The sequence below is a fragment of the Protomyctophum bolini genome, assembly GCF_963924005.1.
Source record: "Protomyctophum bolini genome assembly, chromosome: 24".
Lineage (NCBI taxonomy): Eukaryota > Metazoa > Chordata > Actinopteri > Myctophiformes > Myctophidae > Protomyctophum > Protomyctophum bolini.
In genome coordinates this window covers 19932345-19954066 of record NC_137885.1, presented here as the reverse complement: position 1 = coordinate 19954066, position 21722 = coordinate 19932345, and the positions used below count along the sequence as shown (strand labels likewise).

General features: G+C 43.5%; 1 protein-coding gene across 1 annotated transcript; it reads right to left on the bottom strand.

The window, feature by feature from the left end:
- Positions 1–5183: 5183 nt before the first annotated feature.
- LOC308311409 (pleckstrin homology domain-containing family A member 1-like) lies at positions 5184–19903 on the bottom strand. The gene is made up of 11 exons (XM_080758098.1): positions 19723–19903; positions 18279–18442; positions 16514–16570; positions 16023–16068; positions 15497–15594; positions 13573–13677; positions 11209–11325; positions 11036–11104; positions 8729–8857; positions 7929–7997; positions 5184–5823 (listed from the first exon to the last, which is right to left on the bottom strand). The coding sequence occupies exons 2-11, from the start codon at positions 18417–18419 to the stop codon at positions 5623–5625; spliced, it is 1032 nt and encodes a 343-aa protein (XP_080614224.1). The 5' UTR covers positions 18420–18442; positions 19723–19903; the 3' UTR covers positions 5184–5622.
- Between the last annotated feature and the right edge of the window lie 1819 nt (positions 19904–21722).

Below are 21722 nucleotides of genomic sequence, written 5' to 3'. Positions count from 1 at the left end.
GGCTGTGCAACAGTGACACTTGGTGGTGAACAAATGCTATAACACTATTTCTGTGCAGGTGGGACAAAGTCCCTATGTTGCAAGTCCAAGTCGAGTCTCAAGTCTTTGCTCTCAAGTCAAGTCAACAAGTCAGCTGAAACTTTGCTGCTGTAGTTGCCACGGTGGCGAATCCATTTTTGCACTCGGCTGTTGGGTCTTTTTTGTTTTATAATATATAATACTCCCATAAGGGAGCGGCAGTGCTGCTTTCTCCACACTGAGTAGCAACGCGCAGTAATGGCTAGTGGCTAGCCTAGCAGCCTGCACTGTGCAGCATTGCCACTGTGAAGTGTGACTGCGGCTGCCAATGCCTCTGTAGCGCAACACTGCTGGAGGAATAATGTCCTGGAGTGGAGTGCTGGAATGGACTGGAGTGGAGTGCTTGCAGTGCTTTTCGCTGTAGTCCGATCCGATCCAGATCACGTTTTTTGGCTGATATCGACCAGATATCCGATCCGCGGCATCACTTTATAACAAACCATTTTACATGTCATACAAAAGATAATCAGATGCTGTATGTAAGGTATTAAGTGACTTGAAAATGTTCAAGTCAAGAGGGCTCAAGTCAAGTCAAGTCTCAAGTCCTTGGCGTTCAAGTCCAAGTCAAGTCTCAACTCTCAAGTCTTTGGCATTCAAGTCCCAAGCAAGTCCAAGTCTATTTTTGATTTGATCAAGCAAGTCTAAAGTCATCAAAATCGGGACTCGAGTCCAAGTCGAGTCTCGAGTCCAAGTCCCCACCTCATACCACTCAAAAAGACAAAACGCCATACAAATATGAACATGGAACACCCCCTCCTCTACAGTGCTTTGGCCCTTTCTAATCAACAGGATTACCAACAACACTGCAGATGAGACAGGCCAATGACCCACAAATAATTTAGCTTCCGCAGTGTCAACAGATTAATTTAAATAATGGACCCTGATGTGAAAGGGGTTGAAAAGCACTGAGCTAAGCTAACAGTAGGCTAACACCTGCAAACACACACGGTGACTCACCTGCAGTTTGATGCAGCTGATGGACATAAAGGCCTACTTCTGTTTCCACAGCTTCTTCTTTATAGTTGTTTGGTTTTTCACCAGCCATGGTAAAAAAAACACTGACGACTCTCATTAACTCCATGTAGGCCTACATGTCAATAAAAGTTGCATTCCGAGGTGTTTAATATTAAAACAAACGGATTGTTGTAACAAGCACTGTCTCTAGTCTAGAGCAGCGTGCTGCTAGCCTGACACTCCCATCTACAACCGTTTCTGGGATGGGCGTTGCCAAAGAGGCAGTCTTCGGTGATTGGTTCATACCAACCAATCAGAATAGTAGGAAAGCAGATGGCATTGTGTCAATCATGTGGCTATGGCTAACCTGTTTGCTAACCAAACAAACGCAGCCAACGAGCGCTACTAGTATGTAAACAAAAGCGGTAAAATATGTCGGATGATGATGTTTATAAAATCGCTCGTGTCTGTAAAGAAATTATTTATCATACGTCGATTTAATAGCCAGATTGATACGGCCGTGAGTTACCGCAGTGGGGGCAGCCATGTTTGTTTGTGTCTGGACGGCACTGTTGTTTGACGTCATCGAGTTGAAACGACGCTGATTCGTCGGTTGGATTTCCAACCGAGTCTGAGGCCCAATCCCAATTGCCTCCCTCAAGCCCTGAGCCCTGGACCCTTATTGACTTTAATGACGTCAGCTGTAAGTGCTTGAGGGTGAGAGGCTGCAAGGGCTCCACATTGTTGTGAAAGAAATGGGACAGCACTTTGAAGATGAGTCCGCCATGCATGAGTCCATGACACTTTGCATCACTTTATAAAACCTGTCCTTATTCACAGCCAGTGCCTACACCTACATGCTTGGCCTATTTATACATGTCTATCATGTCTATTTTAGTATTTAAGATGATCGTTTTATTATTAGTTTCATAAATACACTTTCCTGTGTGATATGGGTTGTAATATTCATATATAATAATATTCATTATACATTTCATTTCCATATTCTTTTACTTTGCTCATTAGTCATTTCTCATCATGTTTCCCTTATTATTATTATTGTTATTGAATAGCCCATATCCATCCATTCCGTTTCCTTTTGAGAACAGTGAGAAAGCACTATTGTGTTTGTTGACATTCTAATCGCGATACATAACTAATTTGCTCACTACGGACCTAAACTTAAACCTATTAAATGTCCTAGTTCTAGAATGGCTGTGATATTACATACTGGTACATTTCATATACAGTACACAGCCATAGGTCACTCCTATGCCCTCCTGTGTGTGTGAAATGTATGCAATATGACAGTAGTGTAGCGGCCAGCTATGGCTGCAGCCAATAGGACTGTCTTGGGGGTGGGACTTTGAGAGTGAGTGACGGGGGTCCTACGTAGAGGCTCTGGGTGCCGGGTAGTTAGGTTGAGAGTGCACGCCTACCTATGGGAATTGGGAAATATAGATGCTGTTGTTGTTACACGAGTGTTCTAAAAGGAATAAAGAGGGAACTTTATCGTTGGTAACCACGTCTCTGCCTCCTGTTCCTGGGATCGTTACAGTATGCTTCTAGGGGCCGGGCTATAAATGTCCTTGTCATTACACTTCTCAGATAGCATCCATACTCATTACTCACTCAGAAACTTGTTGAAATGTCTCTCACTTACTCTCTTGTAAGGCAAGCAAGCTAGTGTGTTAGTTGACAGTCCAGACTGTCTAGTCCATTTTGTTGTATAATGTCAGCTGGTTATGGTAGAAATACTGAGTGAAAACCCAGCTTCGAACACACAAACATGCGGCTGATACACACACTGATATTAATCCCTAGCTCTTCATTTGGTGACATCAGATTATTTAATTTATAAACATCTCTATTTTTCTCAGATCTCTCACTCTCAGACTGCTATTCCTGCTATTTTGTTTTTTTAGTCAAACCTGTAATATGTTGACTAGAGTTGATTGACACCTGTCCTGTATGCCCATTGACATTGCTTTGTTTGGAACCATCTGCACTAGGGGTAATAAATGTTGTGTCCCGTTTTGTCCAGCAGGTGTCAGTGTTGTGCTGTGTTTAGTACCTGTTCTGTGAATTTGGGTCAACTCTGCTCCAATTGGGCCTGTTTCACGAAACTTGGATTAACTAATCCAGGATTTAAACCAAAACCTTTTTGTTAATGGCAGTTGGCACCCTTCCTTAATACTTTGCATTACCGCTCCCTTCTGTATATCTCAGTATAGTTACTTAGAATCTATCCCACAGACTTACCGATACGATTTATGCTTCTAAAATAAATATTTATGCTATAATAAAAGAGGGAATATTCTCAATAGTGGATAGACTGAACTAACTACCCAAAAAATAGTCAAAAATATATACATTTAACCACTACTCTTAATTTAAAATTTATACTGAAATCGTCATAATAATAATATAACAGAATTCTTAATATTGTAAGCCCCCCCACCAATCAAGCTTCCTCTGGCAGTGGAAACTGGTACGAGCCAAGGAGCCTAACCAGTGTTATAATACGGTATATTCAAGACACATTTCCACTGGTTGTTCATTTTATTGTTTTCTTAAAAAAAGACAACCACATGCCTGTTATAACACAGTGCATAAACACATGGTTAAAAGCAGCCCAGACATAGAAAACATTAACATTAATCTTCAGGAGACTTGAACCCTAAATCTTCCATTTATAAACCCATGGTTTATGCCCTGAGCCACACTGGCATAAGTGATACAAGTTGAGAATTTATTACTTAACCGACCTTTGGGAATTTAGATGGACAGTGAACATCTTAATGATCTTTAAACCCTAAACGTTTAGTTTATAACCCCCTGGGCCCTGACATATCTCTAGAGCTTTTATGGATGCACAGCATTTCTACGTTGTGGTATTGATATTTTAACTTCACCTCTATTCTTAGAAAAATATGCCTGAGCTGCAACCGACAACAAAAGATATTGATCTATAATAAGCTAAAAACATTATCCTTCATTTGTTTCAGTGTTCTTTTTTTTTTAAAACTTCCATCAGTTTGATTTGATTGCTGTTTTTGAACCTAGAACCTTCAGTTAACTTTTTTTTTATTGAACCTTCAGTTTATAAACCCCTGACATTTATTCTTGTGCCACGCTGGCACAGAACATGCACTCAAGTGAGAACGAGCTACGTAAACTCGTAATATCAAGTATATTGGTATCAAACAGGTCAAATTGCCTCCTGGAAGAGGTGATATCAACACACTTCTATGAGATAAGCATTTGGGATAACGTACCACTATAGAGACTGTTTCCTAGAAATGTAGTGGTTGTCAAAAGTCCAATATCCTGAGCCTGGTGGTCAGTAGGATCATGTCATTATCATGATAGGCCTTAAGAGAACGGTTGAGGACGCAGATAAGTAGAGAAGGCAGATACATGTTTGTAGCATGAGTTTAATATAGTGCTTCAAAGAGCCATCTCCAGAACCGTACAGTACAATGTTAAACCTCAGAGTTGATTTGTCAATCTGTCACCCAAGAAGAGTGTACGAATGAAGGGTGCATTTGGTTTTGCACACTCTCGGAAATATTAAAGACTGAGGATTTTACAGTGCAAGACCCATTACAAGCGAGTGCAGAATAAAGTAGTTCCAACCTAAATCTCATTTGTTGTCATAATGAACCCTAATGATTAGAGGTTGTATGATATAAGTTGGCTTTGAAAAGCATTTATGTTTTTTGGTTAGGCATTTTAATTGTTTTGTTTGATGAGTTTTGTTTTCTGCATATTGCTTTTCTTTTGTTATTTGACATGTTTAGTTTGACTTGTTGTTTCAGTTTTTATATTGACTCATTTTTGAACCTACGACGTTCGGTTTATAAATCCTTGTCTTTATGTTTATGACATGTGAGAATACAGTACATCGGCTGGCGACTGATGGGAGTCGAACACATAGCTATTCATTGATTATATCTTTTGAGATGCCTAGAAGTCCAATGTGGTACTGGTATCCATTGATTATATCTTTGGCGATGCTTTTGACGATACTGATACCACTATATGTCGGCAGATGATTCGCTGTGGCGACCCCCGAAGGGAAAGCTGAAAGGAAAATAAGAAAAATACACACGTCTCTGCTTCTGGTGACTGATATTGTCCTTCTGATGAATCTTAGTCTGGAGCTCTCTGGTGGAGCTGTTGCCCCCCGAGACCCGAATATGGAAAAGAGGTTGAAGATGGATGGATGTTGGAAAACTGTACATGAAAAAGAATTGTCACATAAAACATTTAAAAACAAGGGGGAAGTAAAAACATTTTATTTTACACTTTCAATATATTTCAGATTTAAAAAATAATACAAATAACGGAATGTGACGTGTGTGTGTGTGTGTGTGTGTGTGTGTGTGTGTGTGTGTGTGTGTGTGTGTGTGTGTGTGTGTGTGTGTGTGTGTGTGTGATGTTCCGAGTGTGTGGGATATCAAAGCAACTGAAAAATATTTGTGCCCTTGATAATGTATTTTATAAATGTGGACTCAAATAAAGAAACTGTGTGTGTGTGTGTGTGTGTGTGTGTGTGTGTGTGTGTGCGTAAGCACATCATCATCATCATATCAGGGTCATTTGAAGGTCATTGTTCTTGTTTAAGCCCCGCCCCTCTCCATTTGGTTTCCGTGATGGCGACGCCTCCTCCTCCTCAACAACTGGACCGTCTCCCGCGGCGACAGACGGGGGCGGAGCCGAGGACTGTGAAAAGTGGAGTTCCTCATAGATGGGGACGTAGAACGTGGAGGCGGAGTCACCGCTGTCCTGGAAACACACAGTGACAATTTACGACACTCTTAATCCAGAGTGATTTACAGTAAGCAAGAACAACACATTGGAATACATCAAATACATGAAAAATAGTCATCAAAAATCATACGTAAGCTAAGAACCTAACAGTGGAATATCATACTATAATTCAGCGAATCTCTGAATGTCTGTCCGTCACTGACAGCGCGTTATCAATTTACAATTACAATTTAGGCATTTAGCAGACGCTCTTAATCCAGAGCGATTTACATTAAGCAAGAACAAAAGCATGGGAATACATCACATAAAAACATTCATCATGAAACATGCGTAAGCTAAGAAAGTAACAGTGGAATATCTATATAATGAAATTTATACGTATAAACTTTACATATATACTACTATGCTATACATATGTACTATGGCGTGCTATGACTATATACAATGCAATTCTAGTGCTGTCTACATAACATGCTATAAGTCTGTTTCAAATGCTATCTAAGTCTACAGAAGTGCTATCTAGGGTACTTCATATATACTACTATGCTATACATATGTACTATGGCGTGCTATGACTATATACAATGCAATTCTAGTGCTGTCTACATAACATGCTATAAGTCTGTTTCAAATGCTATCTAAGTCTACAGAAGTGCTATCTAGGGTAGAGTAAGTGCTATGGGCCATGATGGAGTCTGAAAAGGTGGGTTTTCAGACTACGGCGGAAGATTGGGAGTGATGCTGCAGTTCTGACTGCCATGGGAAGTGCATTCCACAGTTTTGGAGCCAGAAGGGAGAAGAGTTTGGGACGTGTGGAGCATTGTCCCGGCGTTTTTAGTGAGGGTACTTCCAGCTTCCCTGCGTTAGCTGATCTGAGTGCGCGGGAGGGTTTGTAGGGTTCAATCATACTTGCAAGATATGGGGGAGCCATACCTTTGGTTGCTTTGAATGCCAGCATCAGAGTTTTGTATTCTGTGCGGGCAGCGACCGGGAGCCAGTCATCATTGACTGCACGAATCACTCCCACTTTTCACACAGGCATGGACCATAATTATATGGAGGGCGTAACGGAGCCCTTTTTTCCATTTGACACATTAATGATTAATAATGAATTTATTAGTGAATAAAAACAGCCGTTTACAGCCGTGGTCTTTATTCGTGGTCTATCTCCGACCGAGCCACACTAATAGCACACATCTCTCCATGCCAAAAAAAATCTGCACGCTACCAGAATCCAGCTAGGCTACTTTTTACAGACGCAACTGTCATATTTACTGTACAAATATTGTTTTTACATCACCACACGATGGGCAATGCGCCCGGGCGCAGTACCCCCCACGGCCACAAGATGGGGGAAAATATCTCACAACGGATAAGGGCTAGTCTATATAATGAAGCTATGCGTATATACAGTACTATAGAATGCCATGTCTACAAAAATCTAAGTTACATAAGTTGAGCCTTTGCATACGGTAAGGTCATCAAGGCTAGTGCTACGGGCTAAAATGGAGCCTGAAGAGGTGGGTTTTCAGACTACAGCGGATTGCAATGGGAAATGCATTCCATAGTTTTGGAGCCAGAAGGGAGAAGAGTTTTAGTGAATGTTCTTCCAGCTTCCCTATGGGAATACATGGGTCTTCAACAGGTGGTCCTCAGAGGGACCCCTAGGGTTCCTCAGAGTTACTACAAGGACCCCTAGGGGTCAACAGGGACCCCTAGTGGTCCTCAGAGTCACTACAGAGACCCCTAGGGGTCCTCAGAGTTACCACTGGGGGTCATCAGAGGTACTACTAGTTTGGAAGAGCTTGCTTTCAGTAAAGTAACGTCCTGCTGCCTCCTGCTTTATGTGCAAATTCAAAACAGGTGGTTACGCAGGACAGTGGAGTGATATCCAACGAGCGTTTTCAAACTGCAACACACTAGTTGCCACCCAGCCATTATTAACTTAATGAGCAAGATGAGTGCTGTCTGCATAAGGTCTACTGTGTGTTCAAGATGGCCTCTGTCTGCACACAGTCAGGTCAAGTGTGTGCGCACAGAGCCAAGATGGCCGCGGTCTTCATATGGTCTATTGTGTGCGCACAGAGCTCGTCATACAAGAGGAACACAACAGCACCTACGGTTGAAGACGAAGCGATGGTCTGGGAGATCTGTTTAATCCAACTGTGCATTTCAGCTGGACTGTCACACTGAGAGAGAGAGAGAGAGAGAGAGAGAGAGAGAGAGACAGACACCTTAGACTACCGTTGACGGTTTAGACGTAGTGAATTAATTAATCCAGGCCTCCCGTTAACGAGATTGACGTAATTGTTTCATTCCCTATAATCGGGGGATTTGTTTTAAATTATTTAGCACCTTTTAGCCGATGTTGTCCACCTAAAACCGACCCAAATCCTTGCGTGCACGCTCGCACGCACACACGCGATCTTTATGTGCATAGCTGCTCAAAATGCGATATTCTTGATTAGAGCTTAATTTAGATTACTTAGATATGAAAATAAACAACCATCGCACGGGATCGGGGACAGATCACTGTGACACACAGTGCAGAAAGCTAGCGGAAGTGTATGTCCGTTTAACCGGAAATAACGACGGCCAAATTCGGTCAATTTGATCATGATGATGATGATAGTTAAATGGAAATCATGTAAATGTGATGAATATATGTATGTGACTTTGTTATGGTATCAAGGTACATTATATCAGGAGATGCAGTTGGCCCTAGAGGGTGGTTTTTATATTTAATTTTATAATGTGGCACCTTTGAAGAAAGTGTGGACACCTAAAACATTCATTGCCTACATTATTTTTCTTCTACTCTGTACATACTAGTTTCATGTTGTTGATTTTGTATGTTGGTGTTCTTTTTTTCCATGATGAGTTGATCAAATAAAATGTGTGTGTGTGTGTGTGTGTGTACCTGCACATAGAAGGTCCTAGCGTGCGTGTGGATCTCAAACAGGTTGTCTCTAGTGGAATGTTCAGAGTGGTCTGATTCCTGCACGGCCTCAATGTCCTGCAACGACACCACCCTCAGTGGCTCCCTCTCCTGGAGAGATGCACGCACACACACACACACACACACAGACACAGACACACACAGTTTCACATGAAGTTTGTGCATTTATTGATGTTTTATGTTCAATAATTTATGAACCCTAAAGCTGCGTTCACACTGAAGAAGCAGAAGCTAGCTTTAGCTTCGTGGTCCCATGTTATCTCTATGCAGAACAGCTTCTGCGTTTAAAAGCTGGAAGAATAGCTTTTTTTTGTTTTTGCGTTTTTTTTTTTCTCACCGAACCTGAACTTTAAAGCAGCTTTTAAAAGCTGGAGCTTTAAAAATCTGCGTGTAGCCAATCAGAGCACAGCGTGGTTTGAGAAGGCGGAGTTGAGCTCATTTTACAAAACCAAAAAGCTCTGGAAAAGCTGTCCGACCCAATTGTCCGCATTAAAAAATAAACTTTTTAAATATGGGCTGTATATGAAATATGAATGGATATTTGGCAAGACCATAGCATATTTAGCGATAGAAATTAAAGTTTATATGAGAAACAAGTTGTCGAAGCGGTGAAAACAGGTTGTGTTCCGTGTTCCGTCGCGAGTGTCACGTTTCTGGGGACAAGTGATCGTGCATTCACCCCCCCCTCCGGTTCTCATCGAAGCTATGGATGGACTACGGAACTGAACTCTCCAGAACGCTATCCGTCGCTTGTGGACTGTGTGTGGACTAAACAGTGCACACACACACGGTTGATAAATTAGCAGATATAGATAGATAGACAAACAACTAAACAATATAGTTGTGTCGGAGTTTTCCCCAAAACCTTCCCCGAGAAGAGGGGAGGAGCAGCCCGCTCTCAGCGCGTTTCTGTGCCGTTTCCTCGTGTGTCTCTCGGTAGTATGTTGAAGCTTTTGCACCGTCAATCATACCTTTAAAATAAATAATTAATAGCCTTTATATCAGTTGTATGTACCCCCTCTATTTACCCCCCCACACACACACACACACACACACACAGTACGTAGTGCAGTAGTCCCGACTCCCTAGTACTGGAACGCCGAGGAGAGCTGTGCTCGGAGACGATTTGCTGGACGTTTCCTCGCACTAAAATTAATTGCCCTTGTCGCGGGACCTCGCCCTGAGCACAGGGTGTTGACCACTGGTGTACGCTCCTCGACACCCAGTCTCAACTTAGGGGGTCCTCCGCGGGCCGGGCCACAGGGTCCAGAAGTCGGTCCACTTTCGCTCGGGGACCTATAGGTTCAATTGGTTTATTGCGTTCATGTATGTAGGCCTATCGGCTATCGATGAACCTCATAGCATGATATTGATTATTAATTAAGTAATTAAAGTATGCCTAGCCTACTAGCACAATGTTTCACATCATCTGCTAATTAAAAGCAAACTTTAAATGTGCTGATGCTGTAGTGAGGGTCCGGGGGGTGGAGGAGCGGTCTCCTACTGCCACATACCGGTAGCCAGCAGAGGAGGGTCAGTGACGGACTGAATGTCCGGAAATCACACGTAAACATAAGCTGTTTTAATTGCTTTTACGACGTGCTGGATATATACAATTGTATTTCTACGGTATGCTCTTTCTAAATCAACATTAACATTACATACAGAGCCGCCATTTAAAAAAATGCCAGGAGGGTTTCGCTCGTGGCCTAGGGGGGAGAGGAGAGCGGAGTGGGGGGAGAGACATGAGCACTGAAGACGGAGGATTGAGATCCCGTCCGTTCGGTTATTTACACACAAGTTTACCAAGATTATATTATTTATTCATCGATACATAGGCTATGATGTAACTAAATATATAATTATGTCTCCTCTACAGTCGCTATTTTACATTTTAGACTTTCAAATGCGCATCTGCTCAAACTGCCTGTCTCTCGTCTCAAAGCCAGACAGCCAGTCCAGGCAGCTTGAGTGACAGGTACCTTGTACACGCCCACTTTCTCAAAATAAAGCTGCGTTTTCCAGAGTTTTGCTTTTGCTTTTTAAAGCAGCTTCTTCGGTCTGAACGGAGCTTAACACACACACACACACACACACACACTTAAAGTGAAACCAGACTACAACTTAAACCTCTGTGCATTATGAAGAGTTCAAGGAAAGTTCACAGACGGGTGCATTGTTGATTTCAGCTCATAGCGCGGCTATGAGCTTGTAGATCTGTGTGTGTGTGTGTGTGTGTGTGTGTGTGTGTGCGCGCGTGCATGTTACCAGGTCAGATTTGTAGTAACTCAGAGCGTTTTCGTCCAACAGGAAGTAACGTCTTTTCCATGTCTTCATCTGAGGAAGATCAAGATCAACCAATGAGAAGCAACGTAACACCTGTGCATGCGTGCGTGTGCGTGCGTGTGCGTGCGTGTGTGTGTGTGTGTGTGAACACTGACCACAGCTCCTTGTTTGACACACCATCCACTTTTAATCCCACAATGCACCTGTTGTTCTCCAGACCGGAAGTAGGGCTGACCACGCCTTGAATGGTCATGCCTCGCCCCTTCCTGTTCCTAACAAACAAACAAACAAACTGGAAATGTCATCATAATGTCAGCCATCCTCAACCATACTGTAGATACAGAGAGGTAGATGCCTCCTTCGGCTCTGGGGCGTCTGGATCTCCATAGATACAGAAAGGTAGGCGCCTCCTTCGGCTCTGGGATGTTTGTATCGCTAGTGCGGAATCTCATTTGGGTTCGCTTAAATAGCCACGTCTCCCTCCTACTAGTAGCACTGGACAAATTACAGTTTTAGAACGCAACGGAGGGCCTCGTCTGAAGCCAACTTGAGCCACGAGAAACACCGGCGCGTGCGCTAAAGCAGTTGCATGCAATCCGCACGTCAACTGTGCACGTGTGATTGAGAACCTGTCTTCCTTCCTTCACCCCCCTCATATGCGAAAATGTCGGCTTTTTGGATTTATTGGCGACAACAGCGTCGGTGAATGCAAATAGCCATGAAGCCCAGCTAAGCATGCAGCTCCACAACACGGTAGGGCAGGGGCACGATTACCAAACTTCCTCGCAGGAGGACAAGTTAAATCCCATTATGCTTTATTTAAACCGCTCTAACCCGCCTCGGCAATAAAGTTAATTTAAGTGATGTCTTAAGATGTCTTAAGATGCTGCATCATACGGCGGTGTTGCGCCCCGAATGTGGCATGCTTCTGAAACGGTTGGGCAATGCGCCGTGAGCTTGTGGAATGTGGATGGTCTGTTTTCGGCACACAAGTCGACACCGTTGTACCACAAAGTAAATCTGGCAGAACGTGCACACATCAATGCCTGCCAGGCTGCCAAGTCTCAACAATATCATCACTGGTTGGCTTGTTAGTGTGTTTTCAGAACGTCATTGTTTAATGGTTGTGATTGACTCAACACTCATCTCACACTGATAGTAAGCAGTGCGCAATGTGGGTTGTGAAAGTGCAGGCACCTCCAGGGTCCTCCGTATGGAAGAACAACTATTAAAACAGCTACCTCTAATGTTCTCATTGTTAAAATAAAATGCTAGTATTTAGGCCTACATGACTTGTAACAAAAACATCGTTTTCTACTGGGAAAGCAAACTTCTCAAGCATGCAAGTAGAAATGCAGTCAAAGATTATTAATTTATAAAGATGGGCGAACTTCATTGGAGGCAGCCACTAGAGGCGAAATGGTACACAAAGCCTACAAATGGTCTCCTAGATATAGTAGGCGTGGTTTGCTTCTCCCCTGACCACCCCACCACCTTCCCCCTCCCAGGCCTTCTCCCCTGACCACCCCACCACCTTCCCCCTCCCAGGCCTTCTCCCCTGACCACCCCACCACCTTCCCCCTCCCAGGCCTTCTCCCCTGACCACCCCACCACCTTCCCCCTCCCAGGCCTTCTCCCCTGACCACCCCACCACCTTCCCCCTCCCAGGCCTTCTCCCCTGACCACCCCACCACCTTCCCCCTCCCAGGCCTTCTCCCCTGACCACCCCACCACCTTCCCCCTCCCAGGCCTTCTCCCCTGACCACCCCACCACCTTCCCCCTCCCAGGCCTTCTCCCCTGACCACCCCACCACCTTCCCCCTCCCAGGCCGACAGCAACACTGACAACGTCATGTGGATGAGCATTATATGGCAAATGTCATGATTTCCATTTCCCAAATGAGCCCCCCATCAACCAAGAGTCTAAGACAGTTATGGAAGATTATATTATTAACTAGAAATGCACTCCGTCGAGTGCATACTTGCTTGTTGCACACTAGTAGGCCATAAATGGCCAACTAGTGCGCAAGCAGAGCGCGCAAGTACTTTCGACTGCTGTAAACTGTGGAATCTCAGTATCTCTGTGAAGGAACGTTTGAAATGTCTAATTGTCTAATGTCTAATACGTATACTATATACATAATCAGTAAAATAAAATAGCAAATTGTGCCTGATTTGCTGGGACCAGAGTACATGGTGTGTATATGTATGACTAGCTCTCAATGATGACGTAAGAAATATGGTCATTTATGTAATCTGGTCCCAGCAAACCAGGCACAAATCTGCTGTTTTATTTGCATACGCATCAAGTGGCTGGTTGGCTGGCACGGTGCACACAGACCGGGCGAAATTATTACTTGCGCGCTCTGCTTGCGCAAGTAATAAGCATTGGATCCCCCTTTCCATCTAGACTACATGTTCACATAACTTACACACACGGAGGCCTGAATACCACAAGAGAAAAGAAGAGTCACATACCACAGACATGACAGGACGTGTGTGTGTGTGTGTGTGTGTACCTGTGTAGTGGTGATAACAGGAACTCCTGCTATGATCTCAGTCTTGTACGCAACCTGTCTGAGGACGTCTTGATCATGCAACTCTGTGTCACATGACTTAGGTACCTACCACACACACACACACACACACACACACACACACACACACACACACACACACACACACACACACACACACACACACACACACACACACACACACACACACACACAGTGTTCAGTGTCTGTGGTGGAGACATACTGTATATATGCTTCCTGTATCCTGAAACATTGTTGAGTTTCACATGAAGTTTGTGCATTTATTGATGTTTTATGTTCAATAATTTATGTTTTAAACGTGAACACAAATAAAGATGTGTTGACGCGATATGTTAAATCTCTGCTGCTAAATGCCTAAACATTTTATTAGTAAATTGTGTGCGTCCGTGTCGAGGCAAACCAGGGGAAACAGCCATGCCTGTTCCTCAGAGGGGGGGGGGGGGGGACTGCAGCTGAGCCCCTGGTTTAACATTGAGCAAGAAAATGCAGAAGTAGAGCATTCTTCAAAACGTCACTGAGCAACTTCCATTGGGACGGAGCAGTCCCCCCTTTATAACTCTATGGGACGGATCCCTAAGCCCAGGCTGGGGGAGGTGATAGAGAGGGATCCCTAAGCCCAGGCTGGGGGAGGTGATAGAGAGGGATCCCTAAACCCAGGCTGGGGGAGGTGATAGAGAGGGATCCCTAAACCCAGGCTGGGGGAGGTGATAGAGAGGGATCCCTAAACCCAGGCTGGGGGAGGTGATAGAGAGGGATCCCTAAACCCAGGCTGGGGGAGGTGATAGAGAGGGATCCCTAAACCCAGGCTGGGGGAGGTGATAGAGAGGGATCCCTAAACCCGGGCTGGGGGAGGTGATAGAGAGGGATCCCTAAGCCCAGGCTGGGGGAGGTGATAGAGAGGGATCCCTAAACCCGGGCTGGGGGAGGTGATAGAGAGGGATCCCTAAACCCGGGCTGGGGGAGGTGATAGAGAGGGATCCCTAAACCCGGGCTGGGGGAGGTGATAGAGAGGGATCCCTAAACCCAGGCTGGGGGAGGTGATAGAGAGGGATCCCTAAACCCAGGCTGGGGGAGGTGATAGAGAGGGATCCCTAAGCCCAGGCTGGGGGAGGTGATAGAGAGGGATCCCTAAACCCAGGCTGGGGGAGGTGATAGAGAGGGATCCCTAAACCCAGGCTGGGGGAGGTGATAGAGAGGGATCCCTAAACCCAGGCTGGGGGAGGTGATAGAGGGAGTGGATTGTCCTGTCCAGGTATTGCAGCCACTGGAAGCCTGGAAACCCTATTTTGGCATTTTTCAATATGTTCCAACACTGGGATAAAATAAAACATTTTTCTGTTCATGAGTTTCTGTTGCAATTTGGATCACTTCACCACTTTTCAACCTATCTTCAAATAATAGGTCCTCACTAATAATCATGATAAAATGGCACAATTTTTTTCTAGGCTGTGGGCAGTTTAGAAACCGTCTTCCAGTGACATCATAATTAGGCAGATCTTATTTTAAACAAGATTCTTTTGCAATTTCTTTTAGATTTCCATTATCGTGAGAACGATAGCTTCCATTTTCGCATTGCAACTTTTCAGGACTAGAAAGCCTGCAGTTTCTATTAGGTTGTATTCCCCATCAATGATGTCACTGGAAGATGGTTTCTGAACTGCCAACAGCCCTCCTATGAGACACAGACAGAGTAGAAAAGAATTGCGCCATTTTTTTATTATTAGTGAGGACCTATTATATGAAGATAGTTTGAAAAGTGGTGAAGTAGTCCTTTAATTCTCCCCTGGGTTGCCACATTGTGCATGTATTGCGCACTGTGTGTGTGCGCGTGCACTGTGTGTGTGGGCGTGCACTGTGTGTGTGGGCGTGCCTGCGTGCGTGTTACCATAATCTTGGTAGCGTTGGTCAGAACATTGATCCATTCAGTCTGATCCTCATGGTCATTGGCCTGAAGGAAGAACTGTCTCGCAACTGCATTTATCACTGGACAGACAGACAGTGTTTATTCATGAGCTGGTCTACCTGGCTCTCATTGACTCACACGCACGCACACACACTCCATCTTAAACGTCTTAGTGCATCTGAAATGCATGTTTGACATAAAAACTAGTCACTTCCTTATTGACATTTTTACATTGTGTACACACACACACACACACACACACACACACACACACACACACACGTGTGTATGAGCATTTGCATTTGCATCACTTAATTTACAAGAAGTCTACGCAATTACAGAATGTAGAAAAATTGTTAATTTGTTTTGCCTGTTATCTCTCCAAATGGTATACCAACATCAATACAGCATGGAATATGTTATCAAGTTACAACATATTCTTTAGTTTTGGGTCTGAAAGGCTCATCCATCACGCACACACGCATGCATACACACGGCGAAGACTCACCGAAACAGAAATCTGCTTTGGGACGCAACTTGGTGGCATCACTGACCTGAGAGACAGGCAGGCAGGCAGGCAGGCAGGCAGGCAGGCAGGCAGCCAGGCAGGCAGACAGCCAGACAGACAGAATGTCATATTTTTATTTAAATTGTTCCAACTTGTCTACCCGTTACAAACACTTTCAGAATGTGCAGCCTTCAGCATCGTAACAAAAAGGCCTTTCCAGCTACACATACAAACCCAATATGACTGGGGGTTTTTTTAGTGACCATTCATAAACATTCCACTGTTTGTACCTGAAAAACGTGCGTGCGTGTATGCGTCACGCATACGTGCGTGTGTGTACCTTCAAGATGTAGCAGAGTTTGAGCGAGCAAACATGTCCTGTTTCTTCGGTGTGTGTGTGTGTGTGTGTGTGTGTGTGTGTGTGTGTGTGTGTGTGTGTGTGCGCGCATGCGTGTGTGCATGTGCATGTGTGTGTGTGTGTGTGTGTGTACCGTAGAGATGTAGCAGAGTTTGAGCGAGCCAACATTTCCTGTTCCTTCAGGAAGATTCTGAAAAACAAGCAGGAACAGGCATGTCAGGTCACATGATCACATACCTCAGAGAGAGTGAGAGTGAGTGAGTGAGTGAGTGAGTGAGTGAGTGAGTGAGTGAGTGTGTGTGTGTGAGTGTGTGTGTGTGTGTGTGTGTGTGTGTGTGTGTGTGTGCTATATGCAGTAGTGGAGAAAGTACTTGCACAATTATGTTACTTTTAACCTCTGCGTTTGACACTCTTTGCCACAAGACTCTAATTTCTCGACTAGAGCACCGTGTTGGTGTCAGGGATTCTGCCCTAGATTGGTTCTCAGATTTCTGATAGACATTTCTCAGTAAAATTTGGAGATTTTGAATCCTCCTCCTCCCCCCTGCCTTCCGGAGTCCCCCAGGGCTCGATCCTGGGGTCAATACTGTTCTCCCTTTATCTTCTCCCCCTGGGACACATTTTCAAGAAACATGGCATTGCCTATCATTTCTACACAGATGGTTCCAAAATCTATATACCTCTAAAAAAGGGAAGCAACGACTGACACCCCTTCTTAAGTGTCTCAATGACATTAAGGCCTGGGTGGCTCTCAACTTCCTCAGTGGAAGGAAGGTCCCCTGCAGCCTTATGCCAAACCCGTTGTCTCTAACCTTGGGGTCAAACTGGATAATGCACTCAAACTGGACAAACAGGTAAACTCTGTGGTTAGTTCCAGCTTTTATCACCCGAGGCTGCTTGCCAAAATCAAGTCTGTGCTTTCTTTCAACGATTTTGAACGTGTCATTCACGCTTTTATCTCCACTCGTTTAGAGACTATACTGCAATGCACTGTATGTTGGTTTAAACCAGTCTTCCATGGCACGTCTACAACTGGTCCAAAATTCTGCTGCGTGTCTCCTAACTGGAACTGGTGGTTTGTTGGTGTCTTTTGTTTCAGCTTTATTCAGTGTATTTAGCTTTTAACTTTCTGTACAGCATTGTAAACCTTGCGTTGTGAAATGTGCTATATAAATAAAGTGGATTGGATTGGATTGGATAAAAAGCATCAATGCTGCAAATGCTGCAATGTCGAAACATTCCGTTACAAGTAAAGGTTTTCAAATGTATGAAAATGTATACGTCTTTTGAAAATGGCAGATTCTACATGCTTGTAGATCGGCTATTTTCAAATGGCCGGAATGTACAGCATATACGGGCTGACGTGGTTAATGCATGTTTTGTAATAATCAAAATCTACTAAAGTTCTGAAATTAGGAGTCATTTGCCTCTGGGATGTAGTGGAGTAGAAGCAGGGACTACCCTTAAGTAAGACCTCCCGTTAGTCCGACCTGTGCTGCGTGTTACAAATCACCCATGCTGCGTGTTACAAATCACCTGTGATTTGTTGAGTTACCGTGATGCTATTTTCGCACTCAGACGGACCCAGGGACCCAGGCAGGCAGGGACACACATTGATGGACAATGGAGTGGCTGCACCACTCAAAAACAAAACTAATTGTACAGCACTTCAGTACATACAGTACATATACATACTTACTTTCCACCACTGTGTATGCGTTATCAGGGGTTGATTGTGATTAGACTTACTGTGAACTTGTAGATCTGCTATTTTTGAATAGCCAACATATAAGTGGATGAAATTGTGTGACGCTGTGTTCACTATACTTTGACCGAGGACCCCCTGGAACACGCACGCACACACACACACGCACACACACGTGTACACAACGCTGTACCAGTGGGTTGTCCATGTACCACAGCAGCTGTCCTTCCACGGTGTCGAGCACGAAGTATCGCCGGAGGAAACGGCCGCTGCTCCGCGTCTCCTCGATGTCCAGGAAACCACACGTTCTGCGATGGCGGTCCACGTACGGCATGGTCACCTGACAGGTCACCTGACCTGGTGAGATAGAAATAAAGCCGCTTCACCCGAGAGCCAATAATCGCACTATGTAACAGCAGGTCCCGCGAATCAATGTTAATTAATTCACCCAAATCATACATTTTTAAACCAGGGATCATATCGTTTAGAGAAATGGAGGTGAAAATCAAGCTCGTTTTGAGCCAAAAAGAAGAATCTGAGATATTACGATTCTAAGAACTAAAGAACTATAAAAATATTTTATTTCTTTTTTTTTCTCCATCGCACTTGTTACGAGCGCGTACAGGACACAGTTATAATGGTGTGTACACTATGCATGGCACATTAGGAGTCCAACTAGTAGGCTACTAGTGGTTCTAAAATGTTTTATTTCCAGGGACCCACTTAACTCCCAGTGTACACATGGAAACGGATTGACCTGTAAAGGCCTAAAGGTTCCATTTCATTTGGTTCCATTTGTACACTTCATGTGTTTATATTGCCCACTCATGTCTGTGATTCAAAAATTTCATTTTGACAAAAATGTCCACCATAAGCCAGCATGGCAATGAGCCCTGGCTGATCCATACAGATTTCCCAAAATATTTATATCAATTATTTTAAAGAAAGAAATAAAGATTCAAGCCATCCAGGATCCTTGTGAATCATGACCATAACTGCTTTGAAAGCTTTGAAGTTGTCAACAAAAAACATCACAGACAAAATACTTAATTGCCTATTTTGACGAAAACAATCTATTCAAAAGTAGATTTTCATGGTAGCTGTGCTGTGATTTACCCCCTTGGGTCCGGTCCGGACGGACACAATATACTGTCTGACGTAGAATAACTTTACAAAGTAAACACATGGACAACTTTTTGCAACAATGTGTGGTTTGTTGAGTTCTGTCACAACCCAACACACCTTTATACACACACACACACACACACACACACACACACACACACACACACACACACACACACACGAATTATTATTGGCACAATACAATAGACCCAGACACTGATCAGAATTAGGTTACATATGGTCCAACCAGATATAACTGCTACACATTATGCTTAACACACAGAGGGGGAAAAAGATAGCACATTGATGACTATTACTTGACACTACTAGACAGGATGTTTTTTTCTCTTTTTAAGCCACCTAAGGATAAATGAAACAACGGCTTCTCCAGATATTTAGCAAACGTTTGCATTTGTCTTTTGCAATCCACCCAATATTGCAGACCCCTGAACACAAGTTCTCTCTCTCTCACTCACTCACTCACTCACACACACACACACACACACACACACACACACACCTGGACCTGTGAGTGTGTGTCCACTTCTTGGATCCGAAGTTCCGAACAGAAACCGAACCAATCCGAACAGAGTTCAGTTCAGTTCCTCCGCGTATAAGTAAGCCTGGGACCGAGGCTATATATATTCCTCCTCCGCAGCATCAACCTGTGCTGTTCGGTACGTGTTGGCTGAAATCACCCCTAAGATTAAGTGCTGTAGCGTCAAGTTACACAACAGTCCACAACTACACCTGGCACTTCCACTTTGAAATATCAAAATAAAATGACACCGTTTGGATTATTATTGTTATTATTAACACTTAAATTCAGACCTAACCTACCATAGGGCCTAGATATAATTTGGCAATTTGAAACAGACAAGGCTACTTTCAAATGATCTGATTAATTTATAATGATCAGGACCCAGATATAAACAAGTCTTGGTGTTTTTTCTGGTTATCCTCTCAGTAACAGTTTCTGTATTGATCTGTAGGCTACTTTCATTTGAACTATACCCATTCTACAAACTGTGAATAAAAATCAATAAAAATCAATCAACATTTGAAAACGTTTTGATGCCAATCAAATACTGCCAATACTTTTGTGTTTTTCTTCTTCTTTTTTTTGTTTTGTTACTCCAGTAGGCTAAATGTTAAATACGACCTCAGGTTACTGGGCTAAAACTAAAGCGAGCATCACATTATTTCACATATCTTTTACATTTGTTGAAATAAAATCAACTCTACAAAATAAACGCCGACTGGTTCAGCTCATCTCCAAAGACACATGGAGAGTGTGTTGGCGCCCTCCTGTGGCAATACACCTAACATCGTAAGCAATAAGCATGCATGGGTCATTGAGTAGGCTACTTTTACCTTAAGTCACGTTCTTGTATTTGTTTTAGGCTACTGAGAAGAGAATAAGGGTAGAAATAAGTCTAGGGTTAGGCATAGTTTTACTGAGGTTTCACAGGTAGTGTCTGTTTTGAGGCCGGATGGAAACTGCAAGGTTCCTATAGTAGTATAGTTCGATCCTGGATTCCCCCAGAGTGTCCAACTCAGAGCAATTAAGACTCTGATTTTTGAATTTGTTATGCAAATTCTGGCATATTTTCATATAATGCTCAGATTAGGAGACCAAATTTGGAGCTCTGGCTCATGGTCATGGACTTCCAACTTATTTTGGTATTGCCATTAACACCTGAAAGCAGCCTGACTACTGACCAGTAATGTAAACCAACCAGAATTTCAACTGAGAATACAGGTTCTGTTTCAAGCTCCGTCTATAAAGAGACACAATTTGGCCATGCAGTTCAAACCTGTACTGCAGAGCCACTATTACATAGACTTCATAGACAAGCACTTACCATGTTGTTGTTAACTTGATCTGTAGCTGCATGAATTGCTGATGCCCTTTTAGGATCACCAGAATCAAATCCAAACTGTTAATTTGAGGGACAGAAGTATTTGTGTGGAACCGGGGGGACGGGGCGGTGTTAGCAACTTATTACTCAAATGCGTTTATGTCATATTCGACCATAGGACTAATAATGCCTATCATTTTATTATTAAACCCCTCTGATCTCACATTTGGTTTTAAATGCAAATTTTCGTCATAGGCATATGGCTGACTTGGTACCATAGCCTAGGGGATATTTCTCATGTTATTTTAACAGACTTCATAGTAGGCTACATTTTGCAGGAAAGAAAGCCAACTATTAGGAGACTATAGGGCTATAGGGCATTTGAACACTGCTATAGTCACAATGTGGGACATGGCAATGAGGGACTGTCCCACGCAAAGGGGAACATCTGGTCACCCTAAGGTTTACTGAGGTTATGCTTAGAAATAGGTTAGGTTTAGACATAGTTTCAGTGTTTAACGATGTTGTGTATCTCAGTTTTAGCCAGACACCATGATGCAACTCTGAAGATATTTATGACACATACACTCAGGAAGTGTGTGTGTGTGTGTGTGTGTGTGTGTGTGTGTGTGTGTGTGTGTGTGCTTGTG

Excerpts from the sequence above, each read along its gene's own strand:
- LOC308311409 (XM_080758098.1), bottom strand. The coding sequence starts at position 18,419 with ATGCCGTACGTGGACCGCCATCGCAGAACGTGTGGTTTCCTGGACATC. Across the intron at positions 15,595-16,022 it reads CAAAGCAGATTTCTGTTTCG|TGATAAATGCAGTTGCGAGA; the intron begins GTGAGTCTTCGC and ends CTGTCTGTCCAG. Across the intron at positions 11,105-11,208 it reads GTGTCAAACAAGGAGCTGTG|ATGAAGACATGGAAAAGACG; the intron begins GTCAGTGTTCAC and ends GATCTTCCTCAG.